We start from the raw sequence: 17,980 nt of genomic DNA, 5'->3' as shown, positions 1-17,980 counted from the left end.
GTCCCTCCTCTTGTGAAGATGCCCTGGTTATAGCCATTTGTCCCTCCTTTTGTGAAGATGCCCTGGTTATAGCCATTTGTCCCTCCTCTTGTAAAGATGCCCTGGTTATAGCCATTTGTCCCTCCTTTTGTGAAGATGCCCTGGTTATAGCCTGGTTATAGCCATTTGTCCCTCCTCTTGTGAAGATGCCCTGGTTATAGCCATTTGTCCCTCCTCAGTTATTCAGAATATAGGGCCAAAATTGACCATTAGTTATCTGAATATACAAATGTTTCAAAGAATGTTCAATAAGAAATATATAAAATAGTTATACTGAAATTTTGAATGATGTGACATTTGACCAGTATCCAAAAATTGCTAGGGTGGTTCATACACACTTCATATGTCTTATTGGTAGGTTTGGGTCAGGTAATATTTCTAGGATAATCCTTGACCCTTTTATTTCTATGTTGAAGTACCCTATAAATACCTATGCAAAGGGATTTTTTTTTACTTTAAATAAAGTATAAATTATCAATGTGTTGTACATGATGTTATTTCCTAGTTTGGTTACAATTGTTAGTTTTTTGTAACTGTTCATAATCATGTTCATTCAATTATTAATGGAGTCTATAAAAACAGTATGGAACGAAAATGTTTTCCTATAAATAGTTCCACACAACTTTATTGAGGGTGATTATTATCTTGTTTACTTGACTCGTGTCTGGAAATCAAAATTATGTTAAACATTACCATTTTCCATCGCAGTCACCTTCATACCCATCATATAGTACAATGACAATTTTCCTATTCACCATTTCAGAATCTAATGCATTCTGGGTAATATTTATAAAAGTGTACATCAAAACGTCCTAAACAATTGAAATTCAACCAATGAAGTGTTATTTTTATTTCGGGGTACTAACAATTGAATTACCCATAATCCTTTAGATTCTGAAATGGCTCATTACCTATAACTTTTTTTTATAATGGTTGATCTCTTAAGAAAATTCTTAAGACTTCAACTGTAATATCTTTCTATGTCATTATGTGCCATTGTTTAGGAGCTTTCAGTAAGTATATGGTTATTCTTTTTTTCTTCTGTTTGAAAGATCTCTTAGATATTGAAATAAAGAGTTTGAAATTATGTGAAGAAATCCTTTTTATACGACCGCAAAATTTGAAAAATTTTTCGTCGTATATTGCTATCACGTTGGCGGCGTCGTCGTCGTCGTCGTCCGAATACTTTTAGTTTTCGCACTCTAACTTTAGTAAAAGTGAATGGAAATCTATGAAATTTTAACACAAGGTTTATGACCACAAAAGGAAGGTTGGTATTGATTTTGGGAGTTTTGGTCCCAACATTTTAGGAATTAGGGGCCAAAAAGGGCCCAAATAAGCATTTTCTTGGTTTTCGCACTATAACTTTAGTTTAAGTTAATAGAAATCTATGAAATTTTGACACAAGGTTTATGACCACAAAAGAACGGTTGGGATTGATTTGGGGAGTTTTGGTTTCAACAGTTTAGGAATTGGCCTAAAAAGGGCCCAAATAAGCATTATTCTTGGTTTTCGCACAATAACTTTAGTTTAAGTAAATAGAAATCAATGAAATTTAAACACAATGTTAATGACTACAAAAGGAAGGTTGGTATTGATTTTGGGAGTTTAGGTCCCAACAGTTTAGGAATTAGGGGCCAAAAAGGGACCCAAATAAGCATTTTTCTTGGTTTTCGCACCATAACGTTAGTATAAGTAAATAGAAATCTATGAAATTTAAACACAAGGTTTATGACCATAAAAGGAAGGTTGGTATTGATTTTGGGAGTTTTGGTCCCAACAGAATAAGGGGCCCAAAGGGTCCAAAATTAAACTTTGTTTGATTTCATCAAAATTGAATAATTGGGGTTCTTTGATATGCCGAATCTAACTGTCATGACTGTGTATGTAGATTCTTAACTTTTGGTCCCGTTTTCAAATTGGTCTACATTAAGGTCCAAAGGGTCCAAAATTAAACTTAGTTTGATTTTGACAAAATTGAATCAGTTAGGTTCTTTGATATGCTGAATCTAAAAATGTACTTAGATTCTTGATTATTGGCCCAGTTTTCAAGTTGTTCCAAATCGGGGTCCAAAATTAAACTTTGTTTGATTTCATCAAAAATTGAATAAATGGGGTTCTTTGATATACCAAATCTAACTGTGTATGTAGATTCTTCATTTTTGGTCCTGTTTTCAAATTGGTCTACACTAAAGTCCAAAGGGTCCAAAATTAAACTTAGTCTGATTTTAACAAAAATTGAAATCTTGGGGTTCTTTGATATGCTGAATCCAAAAATGTACTTAGATTTTTTATTATGGGCCCAGTTTTCAAGTTGGTCCAAATCAGGATCTAAAATTATTATATTAAGTATTGTGCAATAGCAAGTCTTTTCAATTGCACAGTATTGCGCAATGGCAAGAAATATCTAATTGCACAATATTGTGAAATAGCAAATTTTTTTTTAATTAGAGTTATCTTTCTTTGTCCAGAATAGTAAGCAAGAAATATCTAATTGCAAAATATTGTGCAATAGCAAGATTTTTTTTTAATTGGAGTTATCTTTCTTTGTCCAGAATCAACTTAAATCTTTGTTATATACAATATACAATGTATATTCACTTTTTACTACCAACTGATAAATTAAAATAATCTTTACCATTCAGTGATAACAAGCAGTTTTTTTACATCTTAATATTTTATGATGTATTTAAATGAGTAGTTATTGTTGCAAACTCCATTAGAAATTTTAATTGAGATTAGTTTTGGAATAAGGGAAAGGGGGATGTGATTAAAAAAATTGGGTTCAATTTTTCTCATTTGAAATTTCATAAATAAAAAAGAAAATTTCTTCAAACATTTTTTTGAGAGGATTAATATTCAACAGCATAGTGAATTGCTCTAAGAGAAAACAAAAATTTTAAGTTCATTAGAACACATTCATTCTGTGTCAGAAACCTATGCTGTGTCAACTATTTAATCACAATCCAAATTTAGAGCTGAATCCAGCTTGAATGTTGTGTCCATACTTGCCCCAACCGTTCAGGGTTCAACCTCTGCGGTCGTATAAAGCTACGCCCTGCGGAGCATCTGGTTAAAGTTTTAAAAAAAAAATGGAAGTTATCTTCTAGAATTGCTGTGAAATCAACTACATTTTAAGAATTCCATCTGCATACAACACGACCATTTTGAACCAAACTTGGCCTGCATTATACTTTTTATAGAGTTCCACTATAACACGACAGCAAACCAATAACAAGGTTCTAAGCTCAGACAGGCACAATATTTCGGAGAGTTGAAGCTTCTAATGTTAATCTTTAACAGGAATGCAATTGCTGAAATGTCTCGCTTTCTTTACTAATCATTGATATTATGTTGATAGTCCTCAATAGAAAGCTTTACTACAACTTTTACATAAACTAAACATGATCCCAAGAAAATGAGGTCAAGGTCAATTAAACCAAACGAGAAATAAATGTACACCTTGCAATCATTCAGTACACTAAATATAGTTGATCTATTGCTTATAGTTTCTAAGAAAGACAACCCAGAAAACTTAACATTGACCAATGCATCCTGAAAATTAGGTCAAGGTCAGATGAACCATGCCAGGCAGACATGTATTACTAGATTTATTTCACTTGACTGGGCGAAGTTTAAACGGTTCGCTCACGACAGACCAGTTCATCTATAGATAGGTGTTTCGGGATAAACTCACCAATGAAGTGTCCAGTTATGGTCATCGGTCTGGTAAAAATATGTAAACGACAAGCATCCTTATCACACACATCTTCAAATAGACTGTCCTTATGCAAATTAAAAAAGTAAGCTCCGCCCGATCAGTTGAAATAACATTGGTAATACAGCTTAAAATCCTTATGCAAACAACAAATATACGGGTAGTTGACTTATTGCTTATGAAAAACACTGAAACACATAAACTTAATACTGAGCAAGTAACCGTTAAAATGAGGTCAAGGTCAAATAAAACCTCAAGATTGACATGTACATCATAAAATATTTCCATACACCAATATAGTTGACCTAGTGCATATAGTATTAATAAAAAATAAAAAAATTGTAAGGGTTCCACGGAACCCAGTGTCTTGCCTACTTTTGCTGTAAATTGCAGGCTCAACAAAAATGAGGAAAAAAATCAATGAAAATATTCCTCTTGATACTATCTTAGGATTGTAAGAAGCTTCTGTCCAAGTTTGGTAAAAATCTAGGATAGTTAATGAATCTAATAAATGTTTTGAAAACTTTAACTGCAGACTGTATGTAATGTTAACTGGAAGAAAATCTAAGTCCATTTAAAGGTAAAATACAGAAAAAATGGAGTTATCTTTTTACAAAATTTACTTCTGGATACTATCTTATGATCATAAATAAGCTTCTGTCCAAGTTTGGTACAAACCCAGGATAGTTTAAGAAAGTTATTAAAATTTTAAAAACTTTAACCACAGAGTGAATGTTATGTTTCCCCGCAGAAAAACTAAGTCCATTTAAAAGTAAAATACAGAAAAAATGGATTTATTTTTTTATAAAATTTACTTCTGGATACTATCTTATGATCATATACAAGCTTCTGTCCATGTTTGGTAGAAATCCAGTATAGTTTAAGAAAGTTATTGAAATTTCAAAAACTTTAACCACAGAGTGAATATTTGTGGACGCCGCTGACGACGACGGAATGTAGGATCGCTTAGTCTCGCTTTTTCGACTAAAGTCGAAGGCTTGACAAAAAGACCAAGGCTCGACAAAAAGACCAAACCTAAAAAACTTAACTTTGACCACTGAACCATAAAAATGAGGTAAAGGTCAGCTTGACATGTACACCTTACAATCATTCCATACACCAAATATAGTAGACCTATTGCACATTACTTTAACCACTGAACCATGAAAATGAGGTCAAGGTCAGATGACACCTGTCAGTTGGACTTGTACAACTTACAATTTTTCCATACATCAAATATACTAGACCTATTGCTTATAGTGTCTGAGATATGGACTTGACCACCAGAACTTAACCTTGTTCACTGATCCATGAAATGAGGTTGAGGTCAAGTGGAAACTGTCTAAAGGGCATGGGGACCTTGCAAGTTATGCAAATACCAAATACAGTTATCCTATTACTCATAACAAGAGAAAAATAACAAAAAAAATTAACTTTTTTTCAAGTAGTCATGGAACCATGAAAAAGAGGTCAAGGACCATGGACATGTGATATTTTGTCAGAACTGGTTGAAATTAAATTTTGTAATTCACACACTCCTTTTTAAAAATATGCAACACTGAAGTTAATATTTATTTTCAAGTTTCATAAACAGAATTATATATATATATTGTCTTCTAATCAATATCACATTTCCCACCAGCTGCCTCTATAGCTTTCTTTAAAGTTTCAGCTTCTTCTTTGGGTATGTCTGCTTTTATGACTTGTGGAGCAGATTCTACAAACTTCTTAGCCTAAAAATAATAATATAATTCAATAAGGGACATAACTCAAGAAATTCAAATAAAAAACAAATGCAACACCAAATTCTACTGAAGTCCATACTAAAACTACTGACAAAGGAAAGCATATCTCCTCAAAATCTTTAATTTGACACATTCTGTAAGTGCCTGTCCCAAGTAAGGAGCCTGTAATTCAGTGGTTGTCGTTTGTTGCTGTAAATTATATTTGTTCTTCGTTTATTGTGTAGTACAGGCTGTTCGTTTTCTCTTTCAATTTGTTTTACATTTGTCATATAAGGGCCTTTAAAAGCTTTCTATGCCTAATGAGTTTTGCTCATTGTTGAAAGCCATTCGCTTTATGTTATCATTATGTAGTGTAAATTTAACTTTTCCACCATGCTCAATGAGACCATGTCAATTTTAATTGTTTTTGGGAAAAGAAAGATTTTCAAAGTGCATTGGTTGACCAAATCTTAGGTTTTTTTTAAACCTTTGTTAGAAGTTTTACTTAATGAATCTACTTCTTTCATCTTAAACAATGAACTTAATATTAATTTGGGCCAAATAGAGCCCTAATACCTTTTCACAGATTTTTCATGCACAACAAACTTCGGAGATAAACTCTGCCATAATTTAACAAACTACAGTACAACACTTCAGCCTTACGACAGGGAATTTTCATCTGTCTGACATATTCTTATTTATGCATTTAAAGTTTTACCTGCACTAAATTCATATCTGGCACAAGACTTTTTATTTCTTTGATCAGGGTTATCTTCTTGTCTGCTGCGAATTCTAAAAGTTTGAGTGAGAAGAGAGTTTTCACAATTTTGGGAGCCTCTTCCTCCTCTTCTTCCTGTAGAAAGAAAGTCAAATATAGGTCAAGGTCATACAGGTATTTTTGGAATTTTGTGAAAGATTGAAAGTTCGTTTTTAATTTCATCATTTCCCGAAAACAAATTTTAGCAGATGTTTCTTTTGAGGAACTATTTTTTTATATCAATTGGTCAAAATAATATAAGTGGTCTTTAATGTCTGTATTGCATGTGAATAAAATGTTCCCAAGATAAGAAATTATAGGAAATTCTAACCTCTTCTTTGTGCTTACCTTAGGTGCAGCCATTCCTGGCATACCCATGGCCATTACAGGTGCATCTTGTATCCTTAAAGTTTTCTGAAAAATTCAAACAAGATTATACCTGTAGTACTTTTTATTCCTAGGTAAATGGTGTAACAGCTTGCAAGAAAATATATAAATATGGAGCAAACATAAACTAGAGGCTCTAAAGAGCCTGTGTCGCTCACCTTGGTCTATGTGAATATTAAACAATGGACACAGATGGATTCATGACAATATTGTGTTTTGGTGATGGTGATGTGTTTGTAGATCTTACTTTACTAAACATTCTTGCTGCTTACAATTATCTCTATCTATAACAGTACTTTCTGTGGAAAATGTTATTGAAAATCTTCAAATTTTAAGAAAATTGTTAAAAATTGACTATGAAGGGCAATAACTCCTTAGGGGGTCAATTGACTATTTTGGTCATACTGACTTATTTTTAGTTCTTACTTTGCTGTACATTATTGCTGTTTACAGTTTATCTCTATCTATAATAATATTCAAGATAATAACAAAAAAACAGCAAAATTTCCTCAAAATTACCAATTCAGGGGCAGCAACCTAACAACCAATTATCCGATTCATCTGAAAATTCCAGGGCAGATAGATCATGATCTGATCAACAATTTTACTTCCTGTCAGATTTGCTCTTAATGCTTTGGTTTTTGAGTTATAAGCCAAAAACTGCATTTTACCCCCATGTTCTATTTTCAGCCATGGCTGCCATCTTGGTTTGTTGGCCGAGTTACCGGACACATTTTTTTAACTAGATACCCCAATGATGATTATGGCTAAGTTTGGTTAAATTTGGCCCAGTAGTTTCAGAGGAGAAGATTTTTCTAAAAGATTACTAAGATTTACGAAAAATGGTTAAAAATTGACTATAAAGGGCAATAACTCCTAAAGTGGTCAACTGACCATTTTGGTCATGTTGACTTATTTGTAGATCTTACTTTGCTGAACATTATTGCTGTTTACAGTTTATCTCTATCTATAATAATATTCAAGATAATAACCAAAAACAGCAAAATTTCCTTAAAATTACCATTTCAGGGGCAGCAACCCAACAACGGAATGTCCGATTCATCTGAAAATTTCAGGGCAGATAGATCTTGACCTGATGAACAATTTTACCGCGTCAGATTTGCTCTAAATGCTTTGGTTTTTGAGTTATAAGCCAAAAACTGCATTTTACCCCTATGTTCTATTTTTAGCCATGGCGGCCATCTTGGTTGGTTGGGCGGGGCACCTGACATATTTTTTAAACTAGATACCCCAATGATGATTATGGCCAAGTTTGGTTAAATTTGGCCCAGTAGTTTCAGAGGAGAAGATTTTTCTAAAAGATTACTAAGATTTACGAAAAACGGTTAAAAATTGACTATAAAGGGCAATAACTCCTAAAGTGGTCAACTGACCATTTTGGTCATGTTGACTTATTTTTAGATCTTACTTTGCTGAACATTTTTGCTGTTTACAGTTTATCTCTATCTATAATAATATTCAAGATAACCAAAAACAGCAAAATTTCCTTAAAATTACCATTTCAGGGGCAGCAACCCAACAACGAAATGTCCGATTCATCTGAAAATTTCAGGGCAGACAGATCTTGACCTGATGAACAATATTACCCCCATGTCAGATTTGCTCTAAATGCTTTGGTTTTTGAGTTATAAGCCAAAAACTGCATTTTACCCCTATGTTCTATTTGTAGCCATGGCGGCCATCTTGGTTGGTTGGCAGGGTCACCGGACACATTTTTTAAACTAGATACCCCAATGATGATTGTGGCCAAGTTTGGTTAAATTTGGCCCAGTAGTTTCAGAGGAGAAGATTTTTGTAAAAGTTAACGCAGGACGACGACGCAATGGCACATTAAATTTCAATGTCCTTCAGACATAAAATATTGAAATTTATGAAGATTATATTTTTTCAGCCCATTTCTGTGCATTTAATTAAGCATACAAGATGGGAAATGTTATTCAACAACAAAAGTACAATACTACATTCAAAAAGACTAACTTCAAACTGCATTTTTTTTATTATGTTACATAAATATAATACATATATATTTCAAACACACAAAAATTATAGGATAAGTTGATTCAATTACCAATCCACTATTGTATTGTGTGATGCCTTTTATCTTGATATAACTTGTCAATATATCTTATAGGAGTAATACAACCCCATATGTGCAGCAGGATTTTCTAACCTGTCCAGAACACCTGAGAACACCTGCAGTTTTTGATGAGATTCATGTTGCTTTGTCTTTAGTTTTCTATGTTGTGTTTTGTGTACTGCTATTTGTCTTTTGGTTTTTTTTTGCCATCGCATTAACAGTTTTATTTTTATCAGCATGTTAACAAAAAAAACAGGCATTATATTTATGGCTGAACAAGACATGATTGAAATTGTTTTTTATTTATCATTTGCTAGGACATGATATTGAGTCCACTTTCTTCACTTTTGATGAACTCAAATCTAATGTTGAGACCTGTATATTATAAATTGTCCCATCTAAATTTATGAAAACTAATCAAGACAGTGTTATACCTTAAGCAATTCATTCAAATCAGCTACTTCTGTGAGAGTGAGTTTACCAATATCATCTACAATGGTATGTAGTTTAGCTGGGAAAACTTTGTCCTGTCCATCAATAACTGGTTCTGGTAAGGTACTATAGAGACGACTTGTTGAACATGAGGAACAAGTGACCACTCTGTCACGCCTGCTTATTCTACAAGTAGAAATTAAATAAAACAACAAATGAAAATCTTAATTGTCAATGTGTCCAGATCCTCCACAATCTAGATCATTTGCAATTACTTAGTCTATGTTTGATGCTACATAGAATGGCCATTGAGTTTGAAGTCCCTCTTTATTGGAATATATGCTGGTAAGTACTGCTTTCTACATGTAGGTATTCTTTGAGTTTGAAACTATTCCGAATCATACTGAGGAAGTTTTTGTGCTATCCTATTTTTCTTTTCTGTACACAGAATAAACTCTTACCATGTGGTAATTGATGGTTGTTGTTGTCTTTATTGTTTTATTTTCTGTACACAGTTGGATTTTTCTTGGCTTTTGGTTCTGTGTCATTTGATCTGTTGATTACAAATTGCCTTAGAACCAGAGACATATTAGTTTTAGACTGAATTTTTCTGTCTCCTGTGTCCATATTTCACTCTTCCAATATTTTATTTTTCTCATTTTGACCTTTTATATTCCCTCCTCCTTCTATACAACAAATGTAGTTGACATTACTATTGCTAATAGTATAAGAAAAACAGTCAAAAACACAAAAACTAGAAACTGAGCAATGAACTGTGAAAATAAGGTCAAATAAAACCTATGAGACTGACATGTACATCATAAAATATTTCAGTACACCAAATATAGTTGACCTTTTGCATATAGTATTAAAAAAAGACCAAAACTCAAAAACTTAACTTTGACCAATGAACCATGAAAATGAGGTCTAGATCAGATGACAGCTGCCAGTTGCAATCCTTCCATACACCAAATATACTATGCCTATTGCTTATAGTATCCAAGATATGGACTTGGACCACCAAAACTTAACCTTGTTCACCGATCCATGAAATGAGGTCGAGATGAAGTGAACACTGTCTGGAGGGGATGAGGACCTTGCAAGGTACGCACATACCAATTATAGTTAAACTTTTCACTGATAATAAGAAAAAAATGAACATTACACAAAATCTTCAGTGAAATCTTAGAAAGACCATGACTTACTTCAAGAAGACCTTAAAAACCTGAAAGTATGGGCAGATAACTAGGGAATGCAGTTCAATGCCAAAAAAATGCTACATCCTAAGCATTAGAAACAAGGGCCATAAATTCTACAGTTTAAATGGACACATACTACAGCAAGTCCAGCATAACCCGTACCTAGGCCTACAAATTTCGTAGGACCTCAAATAGACCACCCACATATCAAACATGGCAAGAAAGCGAACTCAACACTTGGCTTTCGAAGAAGAAACTTGAAATACTGCTCACAAGATTGTAATCAAAGACCAGATTGCTCTGAGTGATACGATTGCCATTGTTTTCATTGACACATGTATGGCTGGATAGTATTATTTTCAAAACTAATTCAACTGCACATGTAAAATGTAATTTACATAATCTGAATAGTTTCTCAACTCTAAAAATAGCCAATCCTCGATACAAGTGTATGAACAATGTACTTATTGTGTTTTAGTTTTGTACAATCAATTCCAAGTTTATTTTCCACAGCAGTCACTGAGAGTGAGAGAAGGTATTTCACTTCGTATCTTATCACCTATTTTCCTACGATAATTCTCGGAGGTACCCCATTCCTAACTATTTAAATATTTAATTTCCTTTGGGTCAGAGGGCATGACTCCTTTCCGTACACATTCCTCTGTTTAAATTGCGATCGTTTTTAATATTGCTAATTTTTCTCAACGTGCCATGTCGTATTTTGATTCAGAATATTGAAAGAGGTTACTTACGGAAGTGAGACAACTCGAGACGATAATATGGAAGACTCCATTTCGGCTGAAGGGGTGTTGTAGTTACACCTTTACGATGTGGACTACATTTATTTTAATTTAAATGATGCATACGATTTAAAATTATGCAACAACAATAACCCTCAATATCAAACAGAGATAGAAAGGATCTCATCAGTTTCAAATTAATCAATGGAGCGGGGAATCCAGAGCAACCATTCAATCTGATACCCCTGGAAGTCAAGAAAATTATACGTATGCTCATACTTACCTTAACAAACCCTAGACTTGTGATTTGGAGCTACAACGTATATTAAATGTTAATTAAACGACCTAGATGGTTCTCCATTTCTCTATGGAAGAACAATATCAAATATCAGTTTCATAACGGTGACAAATAAGAAAAACTCCACTTCAGTTCTAATATGACAGAAATAGATTGATTGGAATTCAGAGAACTAGATCACATTTTATCAAAACTGGGAAATTCCCTCTAACGTGTTTCTAAATTTAAAAAAACACTAAATATAAATACTGCTTAATTTTGATTTTCTGTGTTGTTAAAAATATGCATTTAAGTCGAGGGAAATATCAAAATATGAAGATTACAAGAAGAACATTATAGGACAGTTGTTTAAATTCAATCCTTTTGTTTGTTTTTACCCTTTAAAGCAAGACAATCTGAGAATCTGAGATGTTCCTTAATGTTTAGAATAAAATGGTTGACGTGAGGGAATGGCCCTGAGTCAATACACCTTATCGCTAATCCCGGCTGACCCGGCCGCTCGAACTTTTGACGCATACAACAATCACTTTTCCATTGTGGCATCAGATATTTTGTTTTATGACGTCAAATTTTGACGGGAACCTGTGTGATATCCAGTAATGGCGGACAAATAGCGATAAGGTGTATAGTATAAGTCTACAAATTGCTTGAAAGCAATCGTATCCCCAAAAGAAAAAGCTTAAATCTGGCTTGTCAGATCAACGTTGGACCCCTACACGGTCACAAACATAAATAAGCTTAAAAGGCAGCGGCAATATTTATCATCAGACATAACAAGTCAAGAGAGGACGGACGGATGCGTCTCCAAAATGCTTGCCAAACTGAAACTACAAGACAAACAAGCCAGAAGTTAATATTTATGTAATGAGTGTTTGCGGGGCTGGTTCCCGCTATTGAACCAGACGAACTCCTCAAAAAAGCATGTTCGAATAGAACCATAACTGTCAAGAAATTCGAAGAATACCAAGCAACAAATATATTTATTCAAGTAAAGAATAACACAAGTGTTTTAACATTCCACCAAGCAAAACACCACAATATTCAAACTCTTTCTTCGTAAAGACTGTAATCGCATGGAATCAGCTAGAAGACACTGTGGTGCACGCATCAAGCGTAGCGAGCTCTCACTGATTCATGCCCCGTCAATAAATCGGCAGCGCTCTCATACTGTTGTATTAAAGCTAGTATTGGTATAGTCTATAGACAACATATTTATACAGATACAGAGAACTTTGACATGTTGTGTAAGATCTCCCCCTTTAAACTTGAAAATTATCATTTTTCAACTAAACGTCTTGTACTCACGGAGAGGTCTAGTCTGGGAAGGCGTCCCAGAAAAAAATTAAAATAGCATTACCAGACGTCATATTTATTTGGACTAGGAGAGGTCGAGCTATTTTTCTCTGTTTTTGAGGCTGCTTCGAGCGTTAGTTCTCATGGTTTTGCCTTTTGTTTCGAAAAAATTTATGATCTAACCTCAACTTAAGTTACCGATTACATTTAATATGTACCTATGAATATTTCTGGAAAGTTTTGAAGACAGAAAAATTAGCCTTCTAGATGCCATAATCTCAGTTGCAAACTGGTTTCATTTTGTCAGTTCGTTCTGAAAATAGTTTTAACTTAAACAGGGAACCAGTTAATTAAGTACGTTTTCTGTTTCTAAATAAAGAAGAGCATTGCACAACACGTGCTTGGAGGTTAGTCGTTAATATACAGTGGCGGATCCAGGGGGGGGGGGTTCCGGGGGTGCGCACCCCCCTTTATTTTTGCCGATCAATGCATTTGTATCGGGACATATGTTTTGCACCCCCCCCCTTTGCCCTGGGTGCCCTGGGTTAGCACCCCCCCCCCCCTTTCGAAAATTCCTGCATCCGCCCCTGATATAGTCCAGGATGGTCGTACAACACCACGATATTATCATTTTAATGTTCGTGTATTTGTCTTTTTTTAATCAAGCAATAAAATAAAAATATTTGAACACGTAGGTTACATTCAATTAAATATCAGTACTGCCAGTTTGGTATGGGGTCCGCTCGCCCCAAAACACATTCGCCCCTCAAGACCGTTCGCACCCTATTTTTCTGCAAATGCCGCTAAGTCGTCGCCAGTAAATCTTATTTGCGACCATGGTAATGGGGGCTGACGAAAACCTCGGTTTCTGGTGAGAGCACCATGAAACCAAATTTAGAAATTTGTATAATATTCAGAGTTGTATATATGAAAAGTTGCATATAAAATTTATTAAAGAAATCTTGGGAGTACACTGTAAGGCCTCGAATGATGGGAGTACACTGTAAGGCCTCGAATGATGGGAGTACACTGTAAGGCCTCGAATGATGCATGTCGTTCCGAACTTTCAAGACTACCATTGAAAAATGGGATAATGTTATCTTGCATTAAATTCTGGGACCATTTAATCACTTCAGAAGGAAGTTTAGTTCACCAAATATATAATGCTACAAAAAAAAGCAACCCATGGGTTAAAAGGTTAAATATTATTATTCAAAACTTAGGTTTATCTTATTTGTCAAATGATAACCTTACTATTAAACCCCTGTTTGGTTTTATAAAACAAAGACTAATTGGCCAGGGTTTTCAGGAACAACATGCAAATATTTCAGCATCTCTAAAATTAACATTTTTCCAAAGTGTTTACAAAATGAGTGAACGGGCAGGTTATGTTGATGCTTTAAAAAATAGATCAGATCGATCATCATTATGTAAATTAAGAGTTAGTGCTCATAACCTTGCCATTGAAAGAGGAAGATATTTAAAAGTACCCAGAGATCAAAGAATTTGTGAAATCTGTAAAAGTGGCAAAATTGAAAATGAACAGCACATGCTGCTACACTGCAGAGGTTACTCCAGTATTAGAGAGACTTTTGTATTAAAAATGTTCAAAATTACAGGAAAAAGGATATCCACATTGTGCGATAAAAATAAAATAAATCTTATACTTAATAATACACCTTATACGGCACTAAAATTATCTTCCTCTTTCGTAACAAATTGTTTAAATGCAAGAAGTAATCTATTGTAATAGATTTTCATTATACCTTTAATCGTTTATTCACATATATATATATAATTGTTTGTATTTTACTACCATGTATAGCAAATTGTTTATCCATTCGGTCATTACCATTTATTGTAAATGCGTTTGTGCCAATAAAATATTGTCTATTGTCTATTGTATATTGGAGATCAGACTAGTACAGTGACGGATCCAGAAATTTTCCTAAGGGGGGGCCCGCTCCAGTCATGCTTCAGTGATTCCCTATATAATCAAACAAATTTTTCCCACGAAAGGGGGGGCCCGGGCCCCCCAGGGCCCCCCCCTGGATCCGCCTATGTAGTATTATATTTGTCTAGTCCAAATAATTATGACGTCTTGAATGGTCGAAGTAAGGCGTCAAAGAAAAAAATTATAATAGCCTTTCAAGACGTCATTATTATTTGGACTATATATTTGTCCTAAACATGCATAAAATATTTGCCGCTGGACCTTAGCCTTAGGCAACAAAAATCAAACACAGATTTTAGTTGGTAATTTTGTGAGTTTCCACGACCACAAGATTTAACTACATGCCACATGTGGAGCAGGATCTGCTTACCCTTCAAGAGCACCTGAGATCACCCCGGCATTTGGTGAGGTTCGTGTTGCTGTTGTGCCCCTGTGTCTGTTTGTTTTTTTTACCGGCACATCATTGTCAATATAATAGAATTTGATGATGCGACATTAGAGAGATTTAGCTAGCTTTAAAACCAGGTTTAATCCACGTAAACTCACATATGTTGAAGATGGGTAGTCAAATCAAGTTGTGATTAATTTCTGCTCTAGATTAAAAGATTCAGTAGCAATAAAGATTTAGAATTTTCTTTGTTGACCTGCATTTTGGGGGTTGGGGGAACATGCTCTTTTCGGTGGTGGAATCTTTGTTTTCTATTGCTGATCACAATGAAGAAAAGCATAGCAAACAATTGCATATAGGAGTATTTCTCTGAACCCTGTTTCTTCATCAAAAGTTTATTCATGATTTGTAACTATATTCATAAAAACGTATTATTCATATTTCAGATGCCAAAAGCCGACAAAAATAAAGTTAGTCAAAAGCAAAAGCCCGTCCATCCATTGAGTAGAAAAGCACAAGTGTTATCGAAGCAAGTTGCTCGTGAACAACGTGTAAATAACAGCCATGCCAAAACTACGATAAAGAACGATGTAATTGCACAGAAGTTGATTTGGTTTCAACAAGAAGTTGACCAAGAGAGAAAAGATTTTACAAAGAGGGATTTAATCGAATATACTAAGAAATACTTGCGGCGATTTGACGATGAACTAGATCAGATTGCTATTATTAAAGCTGTAGGAAATCGCCAAGGACATCAACATACAGCTAGAAAATCAGCAATTCAGTTAAGTATCGAAAGGGACCAACAGATGTTAGAGACAAGTGGATTAGAGGTCCCGGATATTATTAATGGGAACCATTTGGACAGTTTTAGAAAATGGGACGGAGATTTATTTGCAGTTCAAAACATTAAAACCAGAAAACTATTTAAGAAAGACTTTGAAGAAGTTCCTGTAGAAGTGACAGAAAAAACAACTGAATAATTCAGAAAACTAATTTTGCAATAAATTTGAATTAAATACAACTCATTTGAAAAAAAATGGAGGTGAAATTCAGATTGAATTAAGAACGGATTGTTTTGTTGAACATTGAATTGATTATTCCTTTTTCATCTGTCTCCTTATATTGTATATATACTTTTTACCAGTATATCACATTCAAAATTACATTAATCCTTTATAAAGTAGTCGGTAGCATGTCATATTGATATTCATATAAAAAGAAGATGTGGTATGATTGCCAATGAGACAACTCTCCATAAGAGACCAAATGACACAGATATTAACAACTACGGCCTTCAACAATGAACAAAGCCCATACCGCATAAGCTGCAAGAAAAGGTCTTGAAATGACAAATGTAACACAATTCAATTAGAGAAAACGAACATCAATCTAATCCACTTATAAAAGCTCTATAGAGTCATCACTCATCTTGTTAACTCATATCTTTTAAGTCAATGTGTGGTGTACATGTAACAGCCAGTATGTTCCGTCAGTTACTTTGTTCCGGCGGAACTTTTCAACTAGTTATTTCATTCCGATGGAACTTTCCAACTAGTTGTTTTATTCCGAGTGCAGTCGAAAAGTTCTGGAAAAAAAATAGCTAGTTAAAAAGTCCCGTAACAATGTATCTTGTTGAATAGTTCTGGCAGAACAACTAGTTAATTCGGTCAGAATGTTGCCTTCATAACGGAATAAGTTGTAATTCATTGGTATACATTAATCTGAAATTGATATTTTTAAAAGTACCCACATGAGGAGGAACTTTTGGGCTAGTTTGTTAGTTCCGGTTTTGACTAATTTGGCAAAAAGGAACTTTCTAACTAGTTGATATGTTCCGTTGGAACTTTTGAACTAGTCACTTTGGTCCGGTGGAACTTTTAAACCAGAGGAAGAACAAAGTAACTAGTTATTAAGTTCTTCTGGAACTTTTCGGCTAGTTAGTTCTTTCCGCCTGGAACTTTCCAACGTCGGAACAAAAGAGCATTTACATACACAGTATTTACGGAAAAATGTTGGACCTACACATCGAAAGTATCTTTTTAACAATTTTTCATTTACATATGGATGTTTTCTAATTCCTAATTTTAGGAAAATTTTACAAGCCAAACTATAATTTTACTTGACTTGGCTATAGGGCTTATGGCAAATTTGCAGACCGTAATAGTACGCCAATGAGACCATAAACCAACGATACAATCATCTTGAGATGTTTATTTCATCATTCTTCAAATGAGGTGCTGGTACCATCTTTTAATTTAAGTAATCAAGATGGACTAAACATAATTTGAGCTTTTGCTTTGCTATTGCTATAAATTTTATTTTATTTTATTTTTGTTTCCCTCAATCTACGTAAGTTGATTGATATGTGTTTAAAGCACTATCAGCACTTTTGGCTATATCTGAGTCGAGCAAACCGGGCCACAAGGAAACACAGAAATCAAACAACTTAAACCACTCGGCAATGGGAGGCCCTTACTGTTGAACCACAGGGACTCGGTTAGCAGATTAAAATTTTGTTAATCAATGTTTTTAATTTATGTTTTATTATTTCCTGTCTATTTGTATTACTTTATTTACGTATTTAACGTTGCAAACACTATTTCTTTGATTTTCTGGCAACTTTGATTTTCTGGCACATTGCCAGAAAATCAAAGAAATAGTGTTTGCAACGTTATACGTTAATAAAGTATTTTAGGGAGAATCCTTTGCTGTATGACAGGATAACGAGTATTCTTTTTCGTTTTCCAGTTGGTGGTTCGTGTTTAACTTTCTGTAGGTATTTAACAAGCTTAGTCTCTGACATGTGGATTTATTCCGATGGTCTAGCAAATGTTAGTTCCAGGGGAGAGTTATTATAAATTATATCAGCTTGGAGATATTGCACTCTCAGACATCTGGCTAGGTACATGCAATCTTACTACAAAAACACCAGACTCAAAATATATAAGCC

At 34.2% G+C, this 17,980-nt stretch overlaps 2 protein-coding genes across 3 annotated transcripts; one reads left to right on the top strand and one right to left on the bottom strand.

Annotated features, from left to right (window-relative positions):
- Window positions 1-5,316: 5,316 nt before the first annotated feature.
- Window positions 5,317-13,053, bottom strand: LOC143046261 (large ribosomal subunit protein bL12m-like). Its single transcript, XM_076219326.1, has 5 exons — window positions 12,904-13,053; window positions 9,158-9,341; window positions 6,587-6,652; window positions 6,200-6,334; window positions 5,317-5,490 (listed from the first exon to the last, which is right to left on the bottom strand). Exons 1-5 carry the CDS (start codon window positions 12,957-12,959, stop codon window positions 5,374-5,376), a joined length of 558 nt encoding a protein of 185 aa, XP_076075441.1. The 5' UTR covers window positions 12,960-13,053; the 3' UTR covers window positions 5,317-5,373.
- Window positions 12,953-16,213, top strand: LOC143046262 (translation machinery-associated protein 16-like). 2 transcript variants are annotated; one of them, XM_076219327.1, is made up of 2 exons: window positions 12,953-13,092; window positions 15,474-16,213. In XM_076219327.1, exon 2 carries the CDS (start codon window positions 15,474-15,476, stop codon window positions 16,008-16,010), a length of 537 nt encoding a protein of 178 aa, XP_076075442.1. In that variant the 5' UTR covers window positions 12,953-13,092; the 3' UTR covers window positions 16,011-16,213. The 2 variants fall into 2 exon arrangements, with proteins under 2 accessions (XP_076075442.1, XP_076075443.1); XM_076219328.1 differs by lacking the exon at window positions 12,953-13,092 and adding an exon at window positions 13,287-13,322.
- The last annotated feature ends 1,767 nt before the right edge of the window (window positions 16,214-17,980 follow it).

Source organism: Mytilus galloprovincialis, chromosome 9 (assembly GCF_965363235.1).
Source record: "Mytilus galloprovincialis chromosome 9, xbMytGall1.hap1.1, whole genome shotgun sequence".
NCBI classification, from domain to species: domain Eukaryota; kingdom Metazoa; phylum Mollusca; class Bivalvia; order Mytilida; family Mytilidae; genus Mytilus; species Mytilus galloprovincialis.
Note: the sequence above shows the minus strand (reverse complement) of the source record. Positions and strands in the feature narration are given on the sequence as shown.